Raw genomic sequence first — 21,585 nt, forward strand, 5'->3', positions numbered from 1 at the left:
CCTTGCTTTTCTTTAAATCCATTCTGGAAATCTCCATTATTCAGTTGGAGTATTTAGTTCATTGATAGTAAATGTCATTACTGATATGGTTTGATTTAGGTCTACCATGATTTTACTTGTTTTCTGCTTCTCTCTGTTTCTGTTTTCTCATATTGTTTTGGGTTAATTGAATATAAAATCCTCATTTAATTTACCTATTGACTTTATAGCTTTACTTTCTCTATTAGGTTTTAAAATTATTGCTCTAGGGATTATAGTATATATCCTTAATTTACTTCACAGTCCGCTTAGCATTAATATTTTACACTTCATATAAAATGTAAAAATCTGACAATTATGTATAAGTCTACTTACCACCCCGGTCAAACTTTATACTATAGTAACATGTATTATAGTGTCTTAAATTATAAATCTCCAATATAATATTACAGCTTTTTGCTTTAAATATAAATATGCATATATATAATATTAAAAACATGGGTAATTTTGTTTTTTTTTAATTAGGAGGAAAATAATCCTTCATACTTACTTATATCTTTCATGAAAGCATGAATTTTTCTCTAATGTCATTTCCATTCGGCCTGAAGAATTTCCCTTAATATTTAATACGGTGCAAGTCTCCTGTCAATGCATTCTCTATTTCATTTTATCTGAAATGTATTTATTTCATTTTCTTTTATGAAGAATATTTCTACCGAATTACAGACTATTGGGTTGACAGTTTTTTTTCTCATTACGGGAAAGATTTTGTACCATTGTCGCTTGGCCTGCATAGTTTCAGCTGAGAAGTCATAAAACTTTGAGTCATTACCATCTGGTATGTTGTGTGTCTCCTTTTAAGATTTTTCTTCAGTCTTTGACTTTCAGATGTGTGCCTAAATGGAAGTTCGTGAGGTTTTAAGAAGTAATTTTTCTCTCTTTCTTAGATTTCCTGTATTTTTATTTATTTCGACTGTATTGCCCTTTGCTTTATGCAGCATGGCCACTGTAACTGCTTTAATGTCCTTTATTCTAATTCCAGCATCTTGGTCATCTTAGAAAATATATGGTTAACAAGCAATTAACTTGGTTTGATTCCTGTGTGTCTCATAGGAAGGCACACAAATCTCAGTCTGCCTGTTTTTTTCCTTCACTACAGCCTGCCCCATACAGCGATCCTTTGGGGTCGGCAGAGATTTGGACAGACCTCACGTGCCATGTTTGTGGGTCCCTTTCTCTGGATTTCTCAGAAGATGAGTTGTGGCTGAGAGAACTTAGGAGTTTTGCCTGTGATCTCGTGGATAGCGGCTGAACTTCCATAACAACAACAGGCGTTTACAAATCCTACTGAACCTTTACTTTCTGTGGTTTATCATCCTCATGCTGAGCATTTAATGGCTTAAGGAAAAAGGAAGCATAGCACGGTGGGCATAGAAGCTTATCATTTCTACCTTCACATTATTGACGGTTTGCTCCGGAATTGTCCGTACCCCTTCATGGCAGCCTACGAAATCTGTATGCGTGTGGCCCCGTGGTTTCTGAATTGGTTATATCCTGTCGTCATCCTTGAAAGTTTTGTCTACATTTTCTGCCTACGCCTGCGCTGCTGTTCAATGCCTGCTGGTTTGGTTCTCAGAACCTGTAGTGCAGAGCATAAATGTATTAAAATAATGGTGATCATGGATCTTTTGAAAAATGCAGGCTTTCTAGAGGCTCAGTTTTGAAGTCATTCTTGGGTTGCCTCAGTTTCTCGATGATACCCAAATTCATGCAGAATGTACACAGACATCCAGGATTCAGGATGATGTTGGTTTCCTGTCAGGCAGTAGCACCTAGCTTTGTTCTGCTCAAAATACCGAATAATCACTGCCTTTCATGGTAGACGCAGATGAAGTCTGGGGGACTTGTTAACCTCAATATGGAGGTGGACTGGCGTAGGATAGAGAAAACCACCCTCCTCATATTGAATGGATATTTTGGCTTTGCTCCCTGCCTTTGGCAGCTTCGAGATCTGGCGTGAAGAGTTTTCAAGCAAGACGTTTCATTGTTGAACTATGTCAATAGCCTTGGTTATCAGGAGAGAGCACATGTGAAGGCACAGAAATCTCATTTTACTTTCGTGCTGGGAGGAGTTGTGCAGCTGTGGCCGACCCATTGATCTTAGTGAGAATTCACAGAGATTTTTAAAGAATAATAATCCTTCTATGACTGAATTCTTGGACAGGGATGGTGCAACAGATTAATGTCTATCTACCCAGTGGAAACACTTTAGGTTTAGGGTCATGCTGACTCTGATATGTATTAGTTGTGGGTCCTGGAGACAGGAAACACTCTGAAGCTTTGTTTTCTCATCTGTAAGATGGAAGGAGAACAGAGAACCATAATGAACTGTAGGGGCTGCAGTTTCTGACCGTCCAGTGTGCTTTTCAGCCCCCTCTGTTGCCATCGTAACATCCCTTTCTCTAAATGAGAACACCTGCCCACTCCACGTGCAGCCAGGGCACCCCGCTCACCGTCCGAGAGGGGCACGTGATGTGGCTGTGCCATCCACACGGACCATCTTCAGCTAGACCAGTGCTTGCTCTGAGGAGTAGCCTTGGGACCAGAGACCAACCATTCGTAACCGTGGAATCAGCGATGAAAGGCTTGTGCTTTGCCCCTCGTGAATGACGTGATGTAAGAAAACACGTCTGTGTTCGTTGGCGGTTGGTGAAGGCGAAAATCTATCTGCAGAAGGAAAGAATGAGGCCTGCGGACAACGGAACAGATACAAGAGGTGGGTGGAGAAGAGAGGGTCCTCCTTGGGTAGGGTCCAGACTAGAGTGAGCAAGCGAGGCACCTGGGTACAACGTTCCAGGAGGCATTGCCCCCAGGGCCCTGCAAGTGCAGGTGCGTACTTGCGTCCCATACTTGGTACTCTAGGCTCCTTGCTTTCCTTGCCCTCGGGGGCCCTGCTGGCGACCGTCTGAGCTTGAGTCCTTCCAGTAGCTCATATTGAAGTGCAAGCAGGTTATCGGGAGGTGAACCCTAAAAAAGACCTATAGGAGAAGGCGAGTGAGACACGGAAAGAAGGGCAGCCGTTGATGAGTGTGGGATGAAGCCACTTAACTGCTGCGGCACCTGGACTCGCCTCCCCAGGGGACCACCGGGAGACAACACAGAGTGTGCCCTGGGGGCAGCTGAACGTAGGGAAGGTAATGTTTTTTTTTTATGCACAGTTCCTCCTTCTTCCTTGGTGGAGGGCTGCTCTGAGAAGCATTACGCCTCCTGCACCTCTGGCTTGTCCCATTCAGAGCAGAAGCCCCCCCTTCCCCCCACCCCCGGAAGAGTCATAGATGCTCACAGTGAGCAGCCTGGAGGGTGTGAAGGCAAAAGAGAGGGGACACGGACAGGCGCCATCTTCTGGACTCTCCACTGTCCCGACCAGCTACCAAGACTGGCATCCTGTTTCGCTTACTTGAGATCATGTTGGGTTCCCAGCGTTTGCCACCTGCAGAGTCCGGACTGGTCAGAAACTTGGAGTCATTGTCCTGGGAACCGGACACCTGCTATCCTCCTGTTCCCCCAAAGGCCAAGTGCACTGGGCATTACCGTCTCTCCCCTTTACATATGGGATGAATCGGAAGCCTGGAGAGGATGCCACGGCGACACACAGCCTGTCTTGTTTCCACACGTCCCTCCCCAGCACTGAAGTTGGATTGAAACCTGCTTGCCTCACATGCACACCAGCAGGAAACCATGGCGGTCGAGAGGGGAGTCCCCATCACTGTCCAGCAGCAATGATGTTTTGTTTTGGAAGCAGCAGAGCGTAGAAGAAGGAGTGAGCGAGGTGGAGAAGTCTGGGCCTTGCTACTTCTGGCCATGTGAACTTGGACCCATCACATAGCTTCTGCAAACCTCTGTTTGCCCCGGGATGTCCAGAGCGTTCTTAAAGGTTTCATGTGAAAATAAGTGACAGAGACCGTGCAGCCCCAGCACCGTGCCTGGCACGTGGTTGGCATTTTCAAATGCCTTTTGTGTCTTCTTGAAGCCAGCATGCCTGGAATTTTCCTGTGTGACCTGGTGGGTTCTGGAAGGTTTGGGCAGCCACCTGGAGCGACATGTCGGGGAGAAGACCTGGTTTTCCTAGCTGTGCCTGGTCATCGCACACCACATCTGCCTTCACCATCAGACTGAGATTCCTGAGAAGTTGGGGCTGGTGGTATTCATTGCCCCGAGCTGTCAGCACCTGGCTCAGTGCTCGGCACGCGGTAAGGGCCTGATAAATGCTGCCTAGCGAATGGATGAGAGCGAGAAGAGAGAGCCTGTCCACATGCAGCTGGCAGGGTGTGAAGCATGAACCCGATCCCGTGGTCACTGCTCCAAACGTCCAGCAGCTGCCCTTCCGCTCAGGATGCACAACCAGTCTTTCCACGCCAGCCCGCAAGGCCCCACAGTCTGGCTCATGCCTATTTTTCTGACACCCCTCTCTGCCCCTTCCATCTTCTTGCTCCTTCCACTCAGCCCTTCTTCCCTTCTTCTTGTCTCCAGAGCTCGCTGAGCTTAACTCTAACTCAGCGTCTGCACGCTTGCTGTCCCCTCGGCCTAATTGCTGTCCACGGGTCTCTGCAAACCTCACTTACACCATACAGGTCTCTGCCTAAGTGTGTCCTCCCTTGGGGTCTTCCCTGAGCACCCACTGTACTTGACCACCCACCCCCGAGTTTTCCATAACCTTTCCCTGTGTCCCATATCCTTTACCTGTTCCAGTCCCTTTGCTTCCGAGCACCTGTTGCTACCTGGGACTCCACTGTGTATTTATTCATGTGTCCTCTTGGTTATTGGTCTCATGCACGAGAACATAAGCTCTGTGAGGGCAGCAGCGTTTTCCTCAGTTCACTCTTGTGTCCCCCAGCACCTTCTGAACAGTATATATACACATACATATGTTCATGTATACACATGCATGCCTAATGCATAGGCATACTATGCACACCCACTAAACAGTGTGTATGGATACGTATGCACAGGCACTGAGCAGTGTATATATGCACACACATAAATGTACATGCGTATATGTGTGTGTATATATATATATATATATACACAGATACCAGCAAGCAGCATATATAAACACATGTGCACGTATAAGTGCGTATATACACATCTATAAATACGTATGCATATATACACATGCGGTATATATATACACACACATGTATGGACATGGATAGATATACACACACACCCATTAAGCAGTATATGTACACACAGGTGCATATACAGGCACATATACACACATCTGTAGATACATATGCTTATATATACACACAGTGTATATATATATATGTATATATATATATACACACACAGACATAAAGTATGTGAATATATACACACATGTACAGATGTATACCCTTTAAGCAGTAATATATACTTCTTGACGTGTATAGATATATATGTATATACATATACGTATGTGTGTATGTATATACTATACATATATATATATATACATACTGCTCTATGTGGTACGTTTTAATACCGTATATGTATACTGATATATATACTATAATATTCAATATTATATATACTAATACGTTTAATATAATTAATAGATATTTATTATTATATTATATATAATTTTATATATTATAGTTATATCTTTTAGACATCATATATAGGACATATAAAAATATATAATATATAATTTTAATACTATATGTAGTATTAAAATGTACAACATGTAGCAGTATATATATATGTATATACATACGCGTCTGTATGTATGGGTATACTATACATGTATACACCTCAAGCAGTGTATACACGTATATACCCACATATATCCATAAACATATACACACACCCACCAAGCAGTGTGTATATGCCTATACACGTAGGTGTATATATCTATACCTATATGTTGTGTATATGATACACACATACGCATGAATACATATAAGTGAATGAGGAACTTGGCAATTAGCCAGATGACCGATGAGGTTGGCTGACTGTTTACCTGCTTGTCTCTGGGTTGGGGTCCTCGGATGTGTCTCTGTCCCCCCGGCTGCAGATCTGTGTCTCACATCTGGCCCTCCAGCTACCTCGGGTCCCCTGCAGCCTCGCTCCCTGCCCTCCGCATGCTCCCCTGACGCCTCAATGGTGGAGCGAGCACAGGCTGCAGCAGCAGAGAGCATCCGGAAGTGTCTCGAGAGAGAGAGGGTGAAGTGTTCCGCTCTGAGTTCCCTTCGAAGTCAGTGGGGCTTAATTCTTTTCAAGGAAGGAAGAGGAACCTTTGGCAGACCCTTCTGAGAAGTTTGCTTCAAAAGTGTCTTTCTCGGGTTGGCCATTGGGCCCTCGGCTTGAAGAACTGCAGGGTTGAAGCAAAATAAACAGGAGTTGATTAAAATTCACGGAATAGCCAGAGGCAGTCTGCGCAGAAAATAGCAGGAAGTGGCACCGAGTTATATGATAATAGCTCTCTGTGTCCCTCAAAGGAAGGTTCTGGAGAAGACTGGGCAGGAGAGGCACATGATGATTCCAGACTCCGCTCTGCCTTACTGTGCAACAGTGATCCTTTCCATACCCAAGCACATTATTAGTTGTCTCCTTCCACATTCCACACTTTCATCTACGTGTACGTTCGTGGTGTAAAAAAATATATATCCACTTGTTACCAGACTAACCCCTTTAGTGACCAGACTGCAATAAATCCATGCAGGAAATAAACAGATGAGATTTTCTTTTTTTTTTTTTTTTTTTTAACGTTTATTTATTTTTGGGACAGAGAGAGACAGAGCATGAACGGGGGAGGGGCAGAGAGAGAGGGAGACACAGAATCGGAAGCAGGCTCCGGGCTCCGAGCCATCAGCCCAGAGCCCGATGCAGGGCTCGAACTCGCGGACCGCGAGATTGTGACCCGAGCTGAAGTCGGACGCCCAACCGACTGAGCCACCCAGGCGCACCAACAGATGAGATTTTCTGTATGTAAACTTGAACGTGTAGAAACATCTGACTTAGGTTTTTTTTGTTTGTTTTGTTTTGTTTTTTTAGTGTTTTAGATTTTTTTTTTTTTTTAAATCTTTTAAGGTTGCTGGGCCTCCAATATAATGGTAGCATACACAGCAGGAATCCAACGGTAAATGTTGACGGTAACTGCTCTGTCCTGGCATTGTTCCAGTTGTTTGTGATGGTTCGCTGAACAAACTGGACAAAGACTAACACGCAAACGTGAAACAAACACGGTGAGGTGGTGACGGTAATTGTTCTGCGGAAAATGCACAGCGCAGCAACCCGGGGCGGGGGCGGGGGCGGGGGGTGAGACTGCTTTCCTGGGAGGAGAGGGCAACAGAGAAGGGTGCTCTGAGAAGGAGACATTTAAGCCAAGACCTGCCGAGAGGAAAACAGACCATGTGAGGATCTGGGGGAAAGAACATCGCAGACAAAAGGGACAGCAGAACGCAAAGGCCCTGTGGCAGGGGCAGCGGGCAGTGGGGCAGGTAACAGCAGATGTGTGTCAGATGCCCAGCCAGCACCGTGGCTGCCTCCATGAGGGCTCGGAGTATATCGTTGCTCTCTTTAGGAAAACGCACAAGCTGATCAATTCACAGCACAAGGGGGTTAGAGAGATACGACTCCAGGGTGTGACAGAGCTGAGTTGGAATCCTGGCTTACGCAGGTGATTCTGGGCAAGCTGCCTGACTTCCTGCGCCCGTGAGCTGTCCCTCTTATGTAAGAGTCATTTTTAGAATTCTGAAACGCGATGCTTTTACGAGAAGCCTCTATTGTTTGCGCCGACATCTTTTATAAAAGATGGAATCCGTTTCTTTTTAATGAAATATTTAGTCCTTTCATATTAATTAGGTCGTGTTTGGCTTGAAGCATAGGTTGGAGGAATTTGCCGGCTCCTGGGGATCGCTTTATTAAGAGCTGAATATCGCAGGAAACGCAGGCTCACTCGTGAATGGCTTTCAAGCATCGACCAGAGCAAATGAGCCATTACTGGCCCATCAGACAGACTTCCCGGCTATCTTGCATTTGCTGACATCTTCCCATAAGGATGTCTCATTCTGTCCTCTGGACGAGCGTTTTCCGGCCTTCTTCGTCCATGGAGTGGTTCCAAACTTGCTTCACCCGAAAGGCCACGTTTCCAGCAGTAAGGGTGTCCTGGGGCACTTGTTCCCATGACTTTTTTTGGCATTTCCTGACACTGTGGTCTCCCCTGTCACTCGTGGCGGGGGAGGAGGGGATCAGCGAATACATAAGCAGTGACATTGATTTATTCACAAAACACAGGATCCGCTCTTGGAATTACCTCCAAAGCCTCCTCCGCCTGCTGTCAGAAAGACTCCCCTCCTCCCCAAACCCAGGTTTTCTGTCCCTCATTCGGTTGGTCGCAATTGTATCCCCGGGATCCACCTTTGAGTTTTACCTTCAGTAGCACCTTCACCGGAGGATCCAGAATAATGTTTGACCACATACCTGGGCACCATGGCCCGGCCCAGCTGACACATAAAGTTCCCCATCATAACAATTGTGAAATTGTTCCCGAGGCCTTTCTTGGACCACTTCTGCCCATCCTCCCGGCATTCTCTGCTTTTGCCCTCAGAACACATAAGAATGACGATCCTCATCACGATATTAGTAAATAATGTAGAAAGCGATTACCATGCAGCCTTCGTAACCACTCCGTAAGATAAGTACACTCCTGTCCCCATTTTGCAGACAAGCAAGTTGAGGAAGTTGCTGTCATATGCTAACGTGCGCCGTGACACGTGCGGTTTCCTTACACCCCCAGAGGGGTTGTGGTGATGCAGTTCCTCCTCTCTCCCTCACTATCCTCCATTCTCATGAAGCCAGCCCTTGATGGCTGAGACACAGCCTCTTCCAGAATGCCTTTCCCCAGTCCCATAACCTGGTTAGGATCCCTCTTCTGGGTCTTTCTGCCTCATAACCTCCCCCACATCACTGCCTTTTCCTAAATGGTCATTATCTATCCATTTAGTCCTTCAGCGGGCCACCCATAGCAACCAGGTGCCTGCCGTGTGCTGGGCACCGTCTGGCCACTGAAGACAGAGCCGTGAACAGAAGAGAGAAAAGTCCCCGTTGTCCTGGGGTTTATGACACAGGAGTGGGGACTGACCGTGGAGAAACCAATAAACCAAGGTGCTTGTTCAGCTACAGGAGCCGGGCAGGTGGTAGAGGAAATGGGGACTCAGGAGGGGTCTGCTCTGTCCCAGAGAGAGGTCTGGGATGCCTGCCTGATAAAATGAGTCGTGAGCAGAGCCTGGGGGAGGTGAGGGCCAAGACTGGGATCTGCAGGGGAAGAGTGTGGCCCGTCCAGGAAGGGCAGGGAGGCCGGGCAGGGAGTAGAGGCCCAGACGTGCTTGGAGAGAAGGTGGGGCCAGGCCACGGAGGGCCCAGTGGCTAATGGTGAGTGACTTTGGCTGTTGTTGTTGAATGTTGCCTGCTGGTCCCGTTTAACCTCGAGTTTGTGGAGGGTGCCACATCTTCATAGCTGGCATGGTACCAGGCCCATGGCAGGCATTTAATAACTGTTACTCGTCCAGATGAGTATTTTTCTTGAGGCCAACTTTTGGTTACTCCAGTGAGGCCACCCTTGGTGAGACGCCACATGAGCCTCCTGTGCTGTGAAAAGCGTCCACATCGTTTGTATATTAGATGGGAATGTTCTCAGCAGCAAGAAACAGAAAATCTGCCTTCCGGTGGTTTAAACAAAGAAGGTGCTGTTTTTGTGTGTGTTTTTTTTCTCACATAACAAGAAATCTGAAGGTAGGTGACCCCATGATAACAGGGTTGGCATCTCTGAGATGCCCTTGGCCTCATGGTCACAAAGGGCTGCTGCAGCCCCAGACATTACATAGGTGTTCAAGGTAGGAAGGACAAGAAAAGTGGTGAAGGACAAGAAATTGGGACCGTCTGTAGCTATTTCCTGTTATCCCCAAAGCAAGACATCCTCGAAGCCTCCAGCAGACTAATAATGTCTAATTGGCCAGAACTATGGCATCCACTGGCTGTGAGTGTTTATGGATCACACTGCCTCCTTGAAGAAAATTGTTGTCCTATTATAGAGGAAGAAGGGGGAGGATGCGTATTGTGTCGTTCGCCATCATTGTCTGCCAAAGATCGTCTTCTTGTCACGTAGGGTGTCTAAACAATGGAATCCAGCATGATCACTGTCTTTAGTGAATGTATTTCATCCTGATTTTTTTTTCTTGCGTTTCCCCAAATTGGTTGTTTCCCAGAGTGTTGCTTCTGCGAGCATAGCCAGTGTGCTTTAATGCACCGTATAGCAATTTATTCACTCCACGGCGTTTGCTAAGCGCGGTTTAGCTGGGGGTGGGTGGGCACACAGAGATTAGCGGAGTCTGGCGGGGGACTGAGGTGGGGGAGGGCGGCTTCAGGGTGGCTCACGGAAGGGCAGTGCCAGCCTTTGTACCCGCACAGCTCAGAGTTCCCAGCTCGGCTCGGATCTCTGATTCTGGAGTCCCCTGAACCCCAGAGGCTGGCTTGCCTGAGCTGTAAGGTAGAGGTTAGAGTTGCTGACCACCAAGGTCACTGACGATGCAGCCAGACAGGGACTTTCCTGGAGTCCAGCAAGGGGATTCTCCACCAGCCTGTACCTCAGACTTCCCGGGGGAGCTTTTTAAAAACCACAAAATCCCAGGACCCTCCCAGACCTCTGGGTTTGCTGCAGAACCCACGTCACCAGCACTCTGAATGGGAAGTCGGGCTGGGGACCCCCAAGCCGGGGCTGTGGAGGTTTTCAGTACGCATCGGCCCCCTTCACCCCCGGGTGGACGTGGTCTGCTGACATGCGCCTTTCTTCCAGCAAGTCCCCTGAAATCCAGTCTAGCCAGCATGTGTTTATTTGTCTCGATAAATTGTGATTCACAGCGATAACATCAGTTCCTAATCAAATTAGAATAATGAGGAATGTTAATTGGGTGCTTGCCTTTCGGCAGCTTGGGTGGCTTTGGCCAAATTGCTCAGTCTCTGCCTCATCAGCTGTCATTTCTCCTGGAAAGGGTTCTGCGCCGCCCTGAGAGGGAGCACTGGTGCCCCTGGGGACCCACCTCTTCTGTTTTGAAGTTGGAGGTTCTTGGACCCTGGCAGTCACATGGTGGAGAGGAGGAGCGCCCACCTCTCCTCTGGAGCACCTGCCATGAGCTCATGAGGCTGAAATGCTGCGTCGGATTCAATAGATTCGGGGGGGGCCCCCCCCCATCATGTGGTTGCCATGGGATTTGGAGCTGGGAGGAACAGAAGCCCCTTGTCTTACGCTGCAAATGCAGTGGCACAAGAATGCCAACCTGCTTGCGGCCACATGGGGCAGGGTGGACACAGTTGTAAATGAAATCCAGCTCCCTTGTGGACTCTAACTCCGGCCTGGAGGTCAGGGCCAGGGAGGCCTTCGGATCAGGAGGTGGTGATGCCTGCAGGGACTGAGGCGATGGAGGGCTTGGCTTGCAGGAGAGGATTCTAGGCAGAGGGAATACAGTATGCTCCTGCTGGGAGTAGAGGGCCAAGATGACAAGTTCACATGTCTGAGCCCCTGAGAATTTAGGGTTGGATAGGGAACCGGGCAGTGTGGCCCCTGCCTTCATGATGCCTGGGTTCTGACTATCAGACAGTGAATACGGATTTATAATCCCCTGTATGGGGGCACCTGGGCAGCTCATTGGGTTAAGTGTCTGACTTCAGCTCAGGTCATGATCTCACAGTCTATGAGATCGAGCCCCACGTGGGGCTCTGGGCTGACAGTTCGGAGCCTGGAGCCTGCTTCGGATTCTGTGTCTCCCTCTGTCTCCACCCATCTCTCTCTCTCTCTCTCTCTCTCTCACTCACTCAAAACTAAATAAACATTAAGAAAAGGAGTTTCCAGGGTGCCCGGGTGGTTCAGTCAGTTAAGCTTCCGACTTCGGCTCAGGTCATGATCCCACATTTCATGGGTTTGAGCCCCGCGTCGGGCTCTGTGCTGATAGCTCAGAGCCTGGAGCCTGCTTTGGGTTCTGTGGCTCCCTCTCTCTGCACCTTCCCCTGCACTCCCTCCACTCGCATTCTGTCTCTCTCTCTCTCAAGAATAAATACACGTATGTATCTCTATCCCTATCTCTATCTCTATCTCTGTCTCTGTCTCTGTCTCTCTCTCTCCTGTATGGAGGACCACAGGATTCATAATCCCATGTAGGACTCAGCACAGGGTTTGTAATCCAGGGTGTGGAGCCACATGTGATTCCTAATCCAGTATATGAAGAAGCAGCACAGGATTTATAAACCAGCATGTCAAGTAGCTTGATAAAAAATAGGGACTTTGGGAGCCCGTTGGGAAGAGTGCTAAATACAGTCTTTAAGGATAAAAGGAGGGGCGCCTGGGTGGCGCAGTCGGTTAAGCGTCCGACTTCAGCCAGGTCACGATCTCGCGAGATCTCACGTGATCTCGCGTGAGTTCCAGCCCCGCGTCGGGCTCTGGGCTGATGGCTCGGAGCCTGGAGCCTGCTTCGGATTCTGTGTCTCCCTCTCTCTCTGCCCCTCCCCCGTTCATGCTCTGTCTCTCTCTGTCCCAAAAATAAATAAAACGTTGAAAAAAAAAAAAAAAAAGGATAAAAGGAAGCTTCCTAAAGAAAGCAATGAATGGGCAGAGTTAGCAGGGGAGACGGTAGGGGAGGAGGCAAGAAGGACCAGAAGAAGGCAGCCGGGGTGGAGGCATTCTTCGAAGAAATTCTAAAGGGTTGGAGACAGTTGGGTGGTGTGTGTATTTGTGTGTGTCACATGTCAGGGGTCACAGAGGCAGGGAGGGCTAGGAATGCCAAGACACAGACCTCGAAAATTTCCTGAAGGCGAAAGAAAGCCCTTGAAGGGCTTCGAGTCCCATTTTTCAGAAGCCTCCACTAGGCAGAAGGACGTCTGCAGAGATCAGAGCAGAGGTGGGACCGACCGGTTAGGAAGCTATTACAGTGAAATTTTCTTGTCTGAAATGTCACGCGTTAAACTCCGAATAGCAGGAATCGCTCTGGTCACAGGGACTCATGTAGAGAGGACGCAGGCCTCGGGGTTGGGCTGGAATGTGGGGTGCTGGGAAGCACAGACTTGGGGAGCTGAGTGCCCTCGGCCCCTCCTCTTTCTCCAGGGCTCAGGGTTGGATCCCAGGCATCGGTCTGTCCGTCACCCACCAGCCCACGTTTAGCGGGCGCCTGCGTGGACCACACGCTCTGCTGGGCTCCTTGGGGAGCTGCCTGGAGACCTGGTGCGGTCAGTCCTGATGCCCACGGGCGGGAGAGTGAGGATCACAGGGGTGCTTGGCCGAGTCGCTCAGCCACAGGTGGATGGCCGTGAGGGACATGTACAGACCGTTTCGTGTCCTCTGGTTGCCATAACAAAGAACCACGGGCTGGGTAGCTTAGAACAAAAGTGGATCTCGCTGTTCGAGGGCTCAAGGGAGGGTCCATCATGTGCCTCTCTCCTAGGGGGGAGTCAGCAAACCTGTGTGTCCCTTGGCTTGTTCACATGTCACCTCCCCAAGCTCTGCCCACACGGTCACATCACCCTCTCCTCTGTGCCTTCTCCCTTCTCTTCTCTTACTGTAAAGACGCCAGTCGGTGATGGCCTGTTCTCCCGCTAGCCCCCTGCTCCCCCCAGTAAGGGGTCACTCCAGAGTCAGACTGTCTGGCTTTGGCTGTCTGTCCTGACACTTAGGGGCTCGTTGGACGCTGGGTGTCCTCATCAGTGCCCTCGGGGCACTCCATCCCGCTCGAGGAAAGTTGGAGGCTTTACTGGAGAGGCCCTCGAGCAGATTACCAGGGAGAGCTTTTGCCCAGCGTCCGGCCTGCAGTCCAGCGCTCGGCATGGGGGAGCTGCCGTCACTGTGTCACGCTCCACCGTCGCTCCCCCAGTGCTCACGCACCTTAGATTGGGGGTCGCCAGGAGCAGCCTCCGAGGCTCTTGAGTCCGGGGCACCGGAGAGGTGACAGCAGCACGGGGCAGGTGGGGTGGGAGGTGAGTCAGGGGAGGAAAGGCAGCAAACTGCCCGTAAGGACGTTCCATCGAGCCAGGTGCCCCGTGGGCCAGCCCTCCCTCCGACTCCGGGAGCCTCAGACGTCCCCCACGGGACGGTCAAGGGGCCTGGGGCAGGGATGCTGCTCCTGCAGGACTTGACTGTCCAGTGTCGCCAGTCTGCTGCCTGGGCAGCAAAGCGGGCACTTTTGGCGGAGAGCATCCTTGAGCCCAGAAAAGCAGGGCTGGCCGGCAGAGGTGCGCACGGAGGCAGGGAGGGCCCGGGGGTGCGGGTGGGCAGTGACACCGCATTTCTGGGGGCTGCAGGCATTGGTGCGTTTGTTGTCCTCCCGGTCTGTGCGCTCCTTGAGGGCGCTCCTTGAGGCTGTATCCGCAGCTCCTTTGGCAGCACACAGCCCTCGCTCGGTCTAAGTACCTGCTCAACAGGTGCTTCTGGTCCGGGCCTCGTCTTACAGGTGCGGAGAGGAGAGGTCGTGGCCTGGCCAGCCCTGCTCCGCCAGCAAGTTTCCGGGACAGAGACTCAAGCCCAGAGGGAGGAGTGTGGGGAGGGGCTGACTTTTTTTTTTTTTCCTTCCATTTTGGTAAACGTTGGCCTGAATGTTCTCCCCGTTGGCCGTTGCCCAGGTATGCATTGTGCAGAAGCGGGACACAAAGAAAATGTACGCGATGAAGTACATGAACAAGCAGAAATGCATCGAGAGGGATGAAGTACGGAATGTCTTCCGGGAACTGCAGATCATGCGGGGACTGGACCACCCTTTCCTGGTCAACCTGTGGTGAGTGATCGCACGCGGGGCTCCTGTGCCAGCCTCACTGTGGAGCCACGTGCTCGGGGGAAGCTTCTGCCTGGTGGAGGCATAGCGAGGACACTTTCTGCGCTCGGATGTTCTTCGGGGTATTTTGCGGAGCACGTACTCCGATGGCTGTCTTGTGGGGTGCATGCTCTCGTGAAATCTGGAAGAATCTGCTTGCTGTTCTTAATATGTATTTTTAAGTTTATTTATTTTGAGAGACAGAGAGAGCGTCAGCAGGGGAGGGGCAGAGAGACAAAGAGAGGAGAGAGAGATTCCAAGCAGGCTCTGTGCGCTCAGCTCAGAGCCCGAGGTGGGGCTTGAACTCACGAAGCGTGAGACCATGACCCGAGCCGAGACCAAGGGTCAGTCGGACGCTTAACTGACTGAGCCATCCAGGCACCCTAGCACCTGCTCACTTTAATTTTAATTCTGTTCTCTTATGTGATGAATCAGAGTTGAAAATAGATTTCGAAGGGAAGGTTTTTGTATTTGCAAGAAAACACGTGGAATGTTGTAAGAAAAGCCCAAATAGAGGGGAATTGAACTCTTTAAAAAAATAGCTCCCATTGTGTTGATGGCAAAAAAGCCTCAGGAGGGTTGCCCAGTGTGGATGTGCTGAACTCCAGGTTCCGAATATGGCGCCCAAGGCCTGCCATTATCCATGTTCTAGAACTTTCTCTCCATCCCCTCCCTGGCTACTATCTCTGCTTTAAATTGGCATCCTAGAAATGCTGCCTGCTCGTGGTTTCCTGCCCCTGTGTCTTTGCAGTGGTATCTCCTCTGCCTGAAATTTCCACGTGCATCTCACCCCTGTCTGCCTCTAACCAAATCCTGCACATTACTTTCATCCTGCTTAGAGGTCACTCAGGGCGGGAGCCTTCCCTAACCCACAGGCCAGCTCAGTGCCCCTCACCGTCTCCACCTGCTCTGTGCTTGACCCACCGACACAGCCTTTCCCGCAGTGAGCCCGGATCCAAATCGCTGGCTTACTTGTCTGCTTTCCGAGGAATAGCTTGCTCCCTGAAGGAGGGGGTGCCATCTCTTGGTTCTTCGTCTCTGAGAGTCTCACACGGTTGCAGACGTGTTGGAGGCATTTGCTCAAGGTTCCCTGAGCGGGATTTTGTTGAAGGGACAGAACAGGCTGTTCCAGGAAACACATTCTGCACCTCCATTGGACATCCTAAGTGACCCCGATGGGGAAGTCGAGTCTAGCTCGTCTTCCTCCCACGGTATCACCCATTATGTCCGTTGTGTCTCACGCGCAGAGCCCTCCGAACAAGGGTGATGGAACAAGGGGACATCAGCTGTCCTGCTTGAGAAAACCATGCAGGCCAATGCCGCACATCTCCATGGGGACAAGCCTACCTGTGTGGTACACGCTAGATAGAGCCTGAGTAGCAAGTACAAGTCTCCAGGGAGGGACCCAGACACTTCAGTCGTTTGGAGACAACCAGTGAACCCCCTCGTGTTGCAGTCACTCTAGAAGGAAATTTTTCAAAAGGAAATTTCTAATTTTGTTTAATGTTTATTTTTATTTTTGAGAAAGACAGAGCATGAGCGGGGAAGGGGCAGAGAGAGAGGGAGACACAGACCCTGAAGCAGGCTCTGGGCTCTGAGCTGTCCGCACAGAGCCCGACGTGGGGCTCGAACTCACAAACTGTGAGATCATGACCTGAGCCGGAGTCGGACGCTTAACCGACTGAGCCTCCCAGGCGCCCCTAAAGAGTAAATTTCTAATCAGAAAAGCAACATACGTTTATTGCAAAACACACAAAATAAAATCCATATGAAGGCAACAGTGATTCAGAATCCCACCTCCCCTAGATTACATTTTGGTGTGTAATTCTCTTTGTATTTCTTTTCTCGTATCGATATGACCATATATGTTATTGGTATAAGAACGAATGCATGACAGGGTGCCTGGGTAGCTTAGTCAGTTGAGCGTCCGACTTCGGCTCAGGTCATGATCTCGGGGTTTGTGGGTTTGAGCCCCACATCAGACTCGGTGCTGACAGCTCAGAGCCTGGAGCCCGCTTCGGATTCTGTGTCCCTCTCGCTCTCCCCCCCTCCCCTGCTCACGCTCTGTGTCTGTCCATCTCTCAAACATGAATAAACATTAAAAAAAAAAAAAGACTGAATGCATGACAATTTTGTGTTCTGCTTTCTCAAATTAATAGTCCGGTAGGGGCATGATCTGCTTATTATTGCGAATTCTTTGTAAGTGATTTTTAGTAGTTACATAACGTTGCATAACATTCCACCATGGACATGTTCAGTGAGACGTCTAGCCTGTGTCCTGGCACAGGGGCGATTTAGGGCTGTTTCCAGTGGGAATGATGCTTAGATGGGTAGGTCTGAGCTGAAGCCTTTCCAGGGGACTCCTTACAGGTCGGATGGACGCCTGGACGCGCGATACGTGTTAGGTTCGACCCCTCGGAAGGCACCACCTTTCCATGCTGTGTTTATGTGCTCCGAGTCCCAGGTAAATGTCACACCCCCATGATTACGTGAATGCGCAGGGTAAGAGGGAGCTCTGTGCAGTTGCTGGGCGTTGGTGGTGTTGCATTTCCATTGGGAGCAAGAGGCAGTGAATGGCTGCTGGACTTCGGAGTCACGTCTTGAACTATGTCCCATTAATGGCGATAATAAATGCCCTGGCTTACTGCTAGGACTGTTTGGAGAATCCGCTGAGCGAGCGCAGCGAAGGTGTGCTTTCCGTGCACGGAAATACTGCTGACAGTAAGAGAGTACGTGCGCGTGTGGGGAATACGTGATAGTAGAAGGATGCTGGGTGGGCAGAGCCCCTTCAAGCTCCGAGTGAAAAGGAGTGCCATGCCCACCAGTCCATTGGGCAGGACGGAGTTCCGAATGGCTCAGGATTTATGCAGAAACTTAACCTTGCCCCCGCTCGCGACAGAATTCCTTGGGTTGTAGAGCTGGAAAGTCTAGAATTCCCACTGCCTGTGGCCTCTACGTCTTGCTTTCCCCCGGCTCGTGCTGCCCACGGGTTGCCCTGACTTCTGTCAGTGGAACCGCCCAGCAGAGGGCCGAGGTCATGGTGGGATTGACCTGGCTCGGGTCCTGTGCCCATTCCTGAAGCAGTGGGGCGGGGGGAAGGGGTGGGTACGTCTGGGAAGGGAGGACGAGGGAGGAGCTACGGAGACCTGCGGAGGGAGACTGGCACCTGGCTCCAGAGAGTGGTAGAGACCGTGCCTGCCGCGTACGGGGCCTGCCACCTGTGCTTCCTGTCAGCAGGCTGCCGTCGTCCTAACGTCCTGCAAGGTGAGGGCTGTGGGCTCCCTTTGTCAGAGAGGGAGAGCAGGGCTCAAAGCAGCTCACTACCTCCCGGAATCCATCGAATTGCAGTTCAAACTCAAGACCATCCGGCCGTGCCCTGAGGTTTTCAGCTCCTGCCGGGGAATGACCACGAGCATGTCTTGAGGAGTTTCCTTAACTTTCCCAGTCCTCTGAACGGCCTCTTTGGTTTCCAACTATCATCCTAACACTGTCGTCCCCATCATGCAGGTGGGGTCACTGACTCATACCGCCAGTAAGTGGAGGAGACAGGACGGAGCCCCGGGGTGTCTGGTGTCAGCCCAGACCCCACAGCGGCTGTGAGAAGGCCCCGGCCCCCTGCCCGACACCCTCGGGCCGGGGCCTCTGTTTGGCTGGCTCTCTGGCCCCCGCTGGAAGGGAGCGCCGTGTGGAGCTGCTCGTCGGGGTCCTGAGGACGCTGCCGCTTTGTATCGATTACATGTCAGCTTTTCATCTCGGTTACGAGGAGGGTGAATTTATTGCAGCCTCGGAAATCCTCACTGTGCCCCCTTCTCACTTGCTGGCGTGTTCCCGACCTGGTGAGGTGAAGGCTGGGCACGGATTCTTTGCATGGCAGTTTTGCGTGCGAGGAATGAAGAAGGCTGTGTGCTCCCGAGCCTGGGATGATCCAGGGTGCTGTCCGGGGGTCCTGAAGCGATGCTGTTCTGCTCTCTGGGGCAGGGCAAAGGGGAAGGGGGACACTGGGGAGGAGGGTGCGGGAGGTGTGTGAGTGGGAGGCCTCAAGACGTGGGGAGGAGAGAGACGGGGGGCCGCGTTTCGGCACCTGGGCTCCGGGTCTGACCTCCTGGGTTCTTGGAGCGGCCCTGCCTCTTGCAGGCTTCGAGGCTGCAATGGACTGAACCGTGTCCCCCTGTCCCCCAGCCCGTGCACTGATGCCCTGTCCCCCAGTGTGACCGTATGTGGAGACAGCCTTCAGGTGGTTATTAGGTGACATGAGGTCATTAGGGTGGGTCCCTGGACAGAATGGACCGTGGCCTTAGAAGATGAAACGTGTCTCTCTGCCATGAGGACACAGCAAGACGGCGGCTGTTTGCAAACAGGGAGGAGGGCGTCACCGGAACCCAGCCACATCGGCACCTTGATCTCAGACTTGTCTCCAGAGCTGCAAGAAAATGACCTTCTGTGGCCGAAGCCTTCCAGGTCCCGGAATCGTGTTGTGGTGTCCCTGGCAGGGGAATACGGAGCCCTTGAGAGCAAACTGACTCTCTTCTTTGTGTTTCAGTTTCCTTACTTGTAAAATGGGGAAGGAAGGATAACTATGTCTTACGGTGGTTGTAAGGGCCAGTGGGGGTCCTCCCGAGCAGGTGCCCACAGGCTCTTGGGCGAGAGGCGGCCACTGGGTCTCGGGTCTCCGTTGGCGTTGATGTTCTTAGCACCTGCTCCCTCGGGTTGGCCTCCGCCGCTTGGACTGCTTACCTGTGCCCTCATTCTATTTTCAAAACCCGTTCCCTCTCACCCGATTGCCTGTATTTACTAGAGTAGCTGTTAAAATGGGGCATTTACGATGTCTCCGGTGACTCCCCTGCCCATTTTACTGCTGACGTCACTGTGGGAATGTCCTGGCAGGACAGGATGAGGACAGGCAACCTACAGTTATGTTACTTTACTTCATTTTTTTAAATTTTGTTTTGAGAGAGAGAGCGCACACACGAACTTGGGGGAGGAGCAGCGTGGAGCCCGATGCGGGGCGCATTCCCACGACCCTGAGATCGGACTCAAAGTCAAGTCAGACACTTAACCGACCGAGCCACCCAGGCGCCCCATTTTAAACAGTCCTCGTAGCAAGTGTGGATTTCTAGAACCTTCCCTGAGTAGCCACGGACTGAGTCAAGACACAGGTCTCTGTGCACCACTCGGAGCCAAGAAAGGACCACTTGAAGTAGAAGCTGATACATCTTTGAGTGTTGAGACTTCGAAGTGAAACTGTGCAAGGTGTTTACATGTGGAACTGCCCTGGCTGAAGCAGTTGGGGCGGGAAGGACTTTGCAGGGGGGGGGGGGGGACAGAGACACGCAGCGCCCCCCCCCGCCCCCACCGGGAACTTCTGGTGAAGGATAAAAGCCCTTCATAGTCATCAGTCGCTGAACAGCCTCATTTCCATAAAAATAATCATCCTTGGCCTTGACTATTGCTACAGCCTCCCAACTGGCATTTCGGCATTTCTCCGTTCAGCCACGGTTATCCATCACCACTGTGCCCTCCTGGCGTGTCTTAGTCCTTCCCGGCTGCCGTCACAGATTATGACAGACGAGGCGGCTTACACAACAGAACCTATTTCTCGCGGTTCTGGAGGCTGGAGGTCGCGGTCAGGGTGCCGGCCCCGGAACGTTCTGGAGAGAGCCTTTCTCCTGGTGTGCTGCTGTCCGTCAGTGTTCTTGCTGGGTCCTCACACAGGGCGAGGGGGAGAGAACAGCTCTCTCTTGTTTCTTCTTAAAGGGCGCTAATTCCATCACGAGGGCTCCACCCAAAGGCCCCATCTCCAAATCCCATCCCGCTGGGGACTGGGTGGGGAGGACACAGTCGTTAAGCCTATAACACAGGGCAAATCTTATCCACGTGCAAATCCGAGGTCGCCATATCTCTGCGCAGAAGCCGGCAATGGCATCCCGAACCCCACAGGCTAAATGTCTCCCCGTGACCTCGTGACCTGGCTTCTGACACCGCACCAGCCTCCCCCACTGACGCCAACCTCTGCTGCCATCTTGGTCCATTTCTGTTCCAGCCAAACCTACCGATTAGTGGCACCTGTCATTCGTCTTGCTGTTTCCGTGTCTCCGGGCCTTTGCACGTGCTTTTTCTTTCCTGCCTGGACCATCTCCCTTTGTTCACTGTGAGAACTGCTTATCTTCCCCCAAGTATCCGCTCATTAAATGGGTATTAATTGGACCCTTATTGTGTACGAGGTACTATATTACTTTCTGAGGGTCCAGGGATGAAGAAAATCTTGCCCTCTTGGATCCCATAGGCCAGGCATCAAGCCTCCTCGGCACTGCTGGCCACGCCCACAGCTGGTGTCCTCCCGGACGTTGTTACAGCACAGGACAGCCCTGTCCCATTTGTGTGCTTGTGTGTCTGTTTCTACCACCAGCAGCCAGCCGCCTGGGGAATGGGCCACGCCTCTCCCCAGCACCTGAGGCTCGCTAAGTTCATTCATTCAGTGTCAAGGGCCAACATGCAATACGGCCAACGCTGTGCCCGCCTTGGTGACGGAACAGTGAGCGAGAGTCACTCTGCCTTCACAGAACTTGCAGACGAGAGAGGACAGACATCAAGCCCACGGCTGATGTGCTCCCCTGCCCTCTTCCTTACGTCTTGAGTAGCCACTGTCAGCCTTTGGGGTCCTGGGATAACTTTAAAAAATACAGATTACTCATGTCCCCCGTGAGCTGGAGTCAGGTGATATCCTGGCCCACCCGGGACACGCAGATGGAAAATGTTCACAGTAGCTTCTTCAGTCTCC

At 51.0% G+C, this 21,585-nt stretch overlaps 1 protein-coding gene across 6 annotated transcripts in view; it reads left to right on the forward strand.

Annotated features, from left to right (window-relative positions):
• Positions 1–21,585, forward strand: part of STK32B (serine/threonine kinase 32B) — a 393,226-nt gene that overhangs the window by 108,697 nt on the left and 262,944 nt on the right. For all 6 annotated transcript variants that reach the window (XM_040488131.1, XM_040488140.1, XM_040488149.1 and 3 more), the window contains one exon: positions 14,620–14,771. In XM_040488131.1, coding sequence (XP_040344065.1) covers positions 14,620–14,771 — 152 coding nt within the window. The remainder of the gene's footprint in view (positions 1–14,619; positions 14,772–21,585) is intronic.

The sequence above is a fragment of the Herpailurus yagouaroundi genome, unplaced genomic scaffold (assembly GCF_014898765.1).
Source record: "Herpailurus yagouaroundi ecotype Mexico unplaced genomic scaffold, PumYag 28, whole genome shotgun sequence".
In the NCBI taxonomy this organism is placed as follows: Eukaryota; Metazoa; Chordata; class Mammalia; order Carnivora; family Felidae; genus Herpailurus; species Herpailurus yagouaroundi.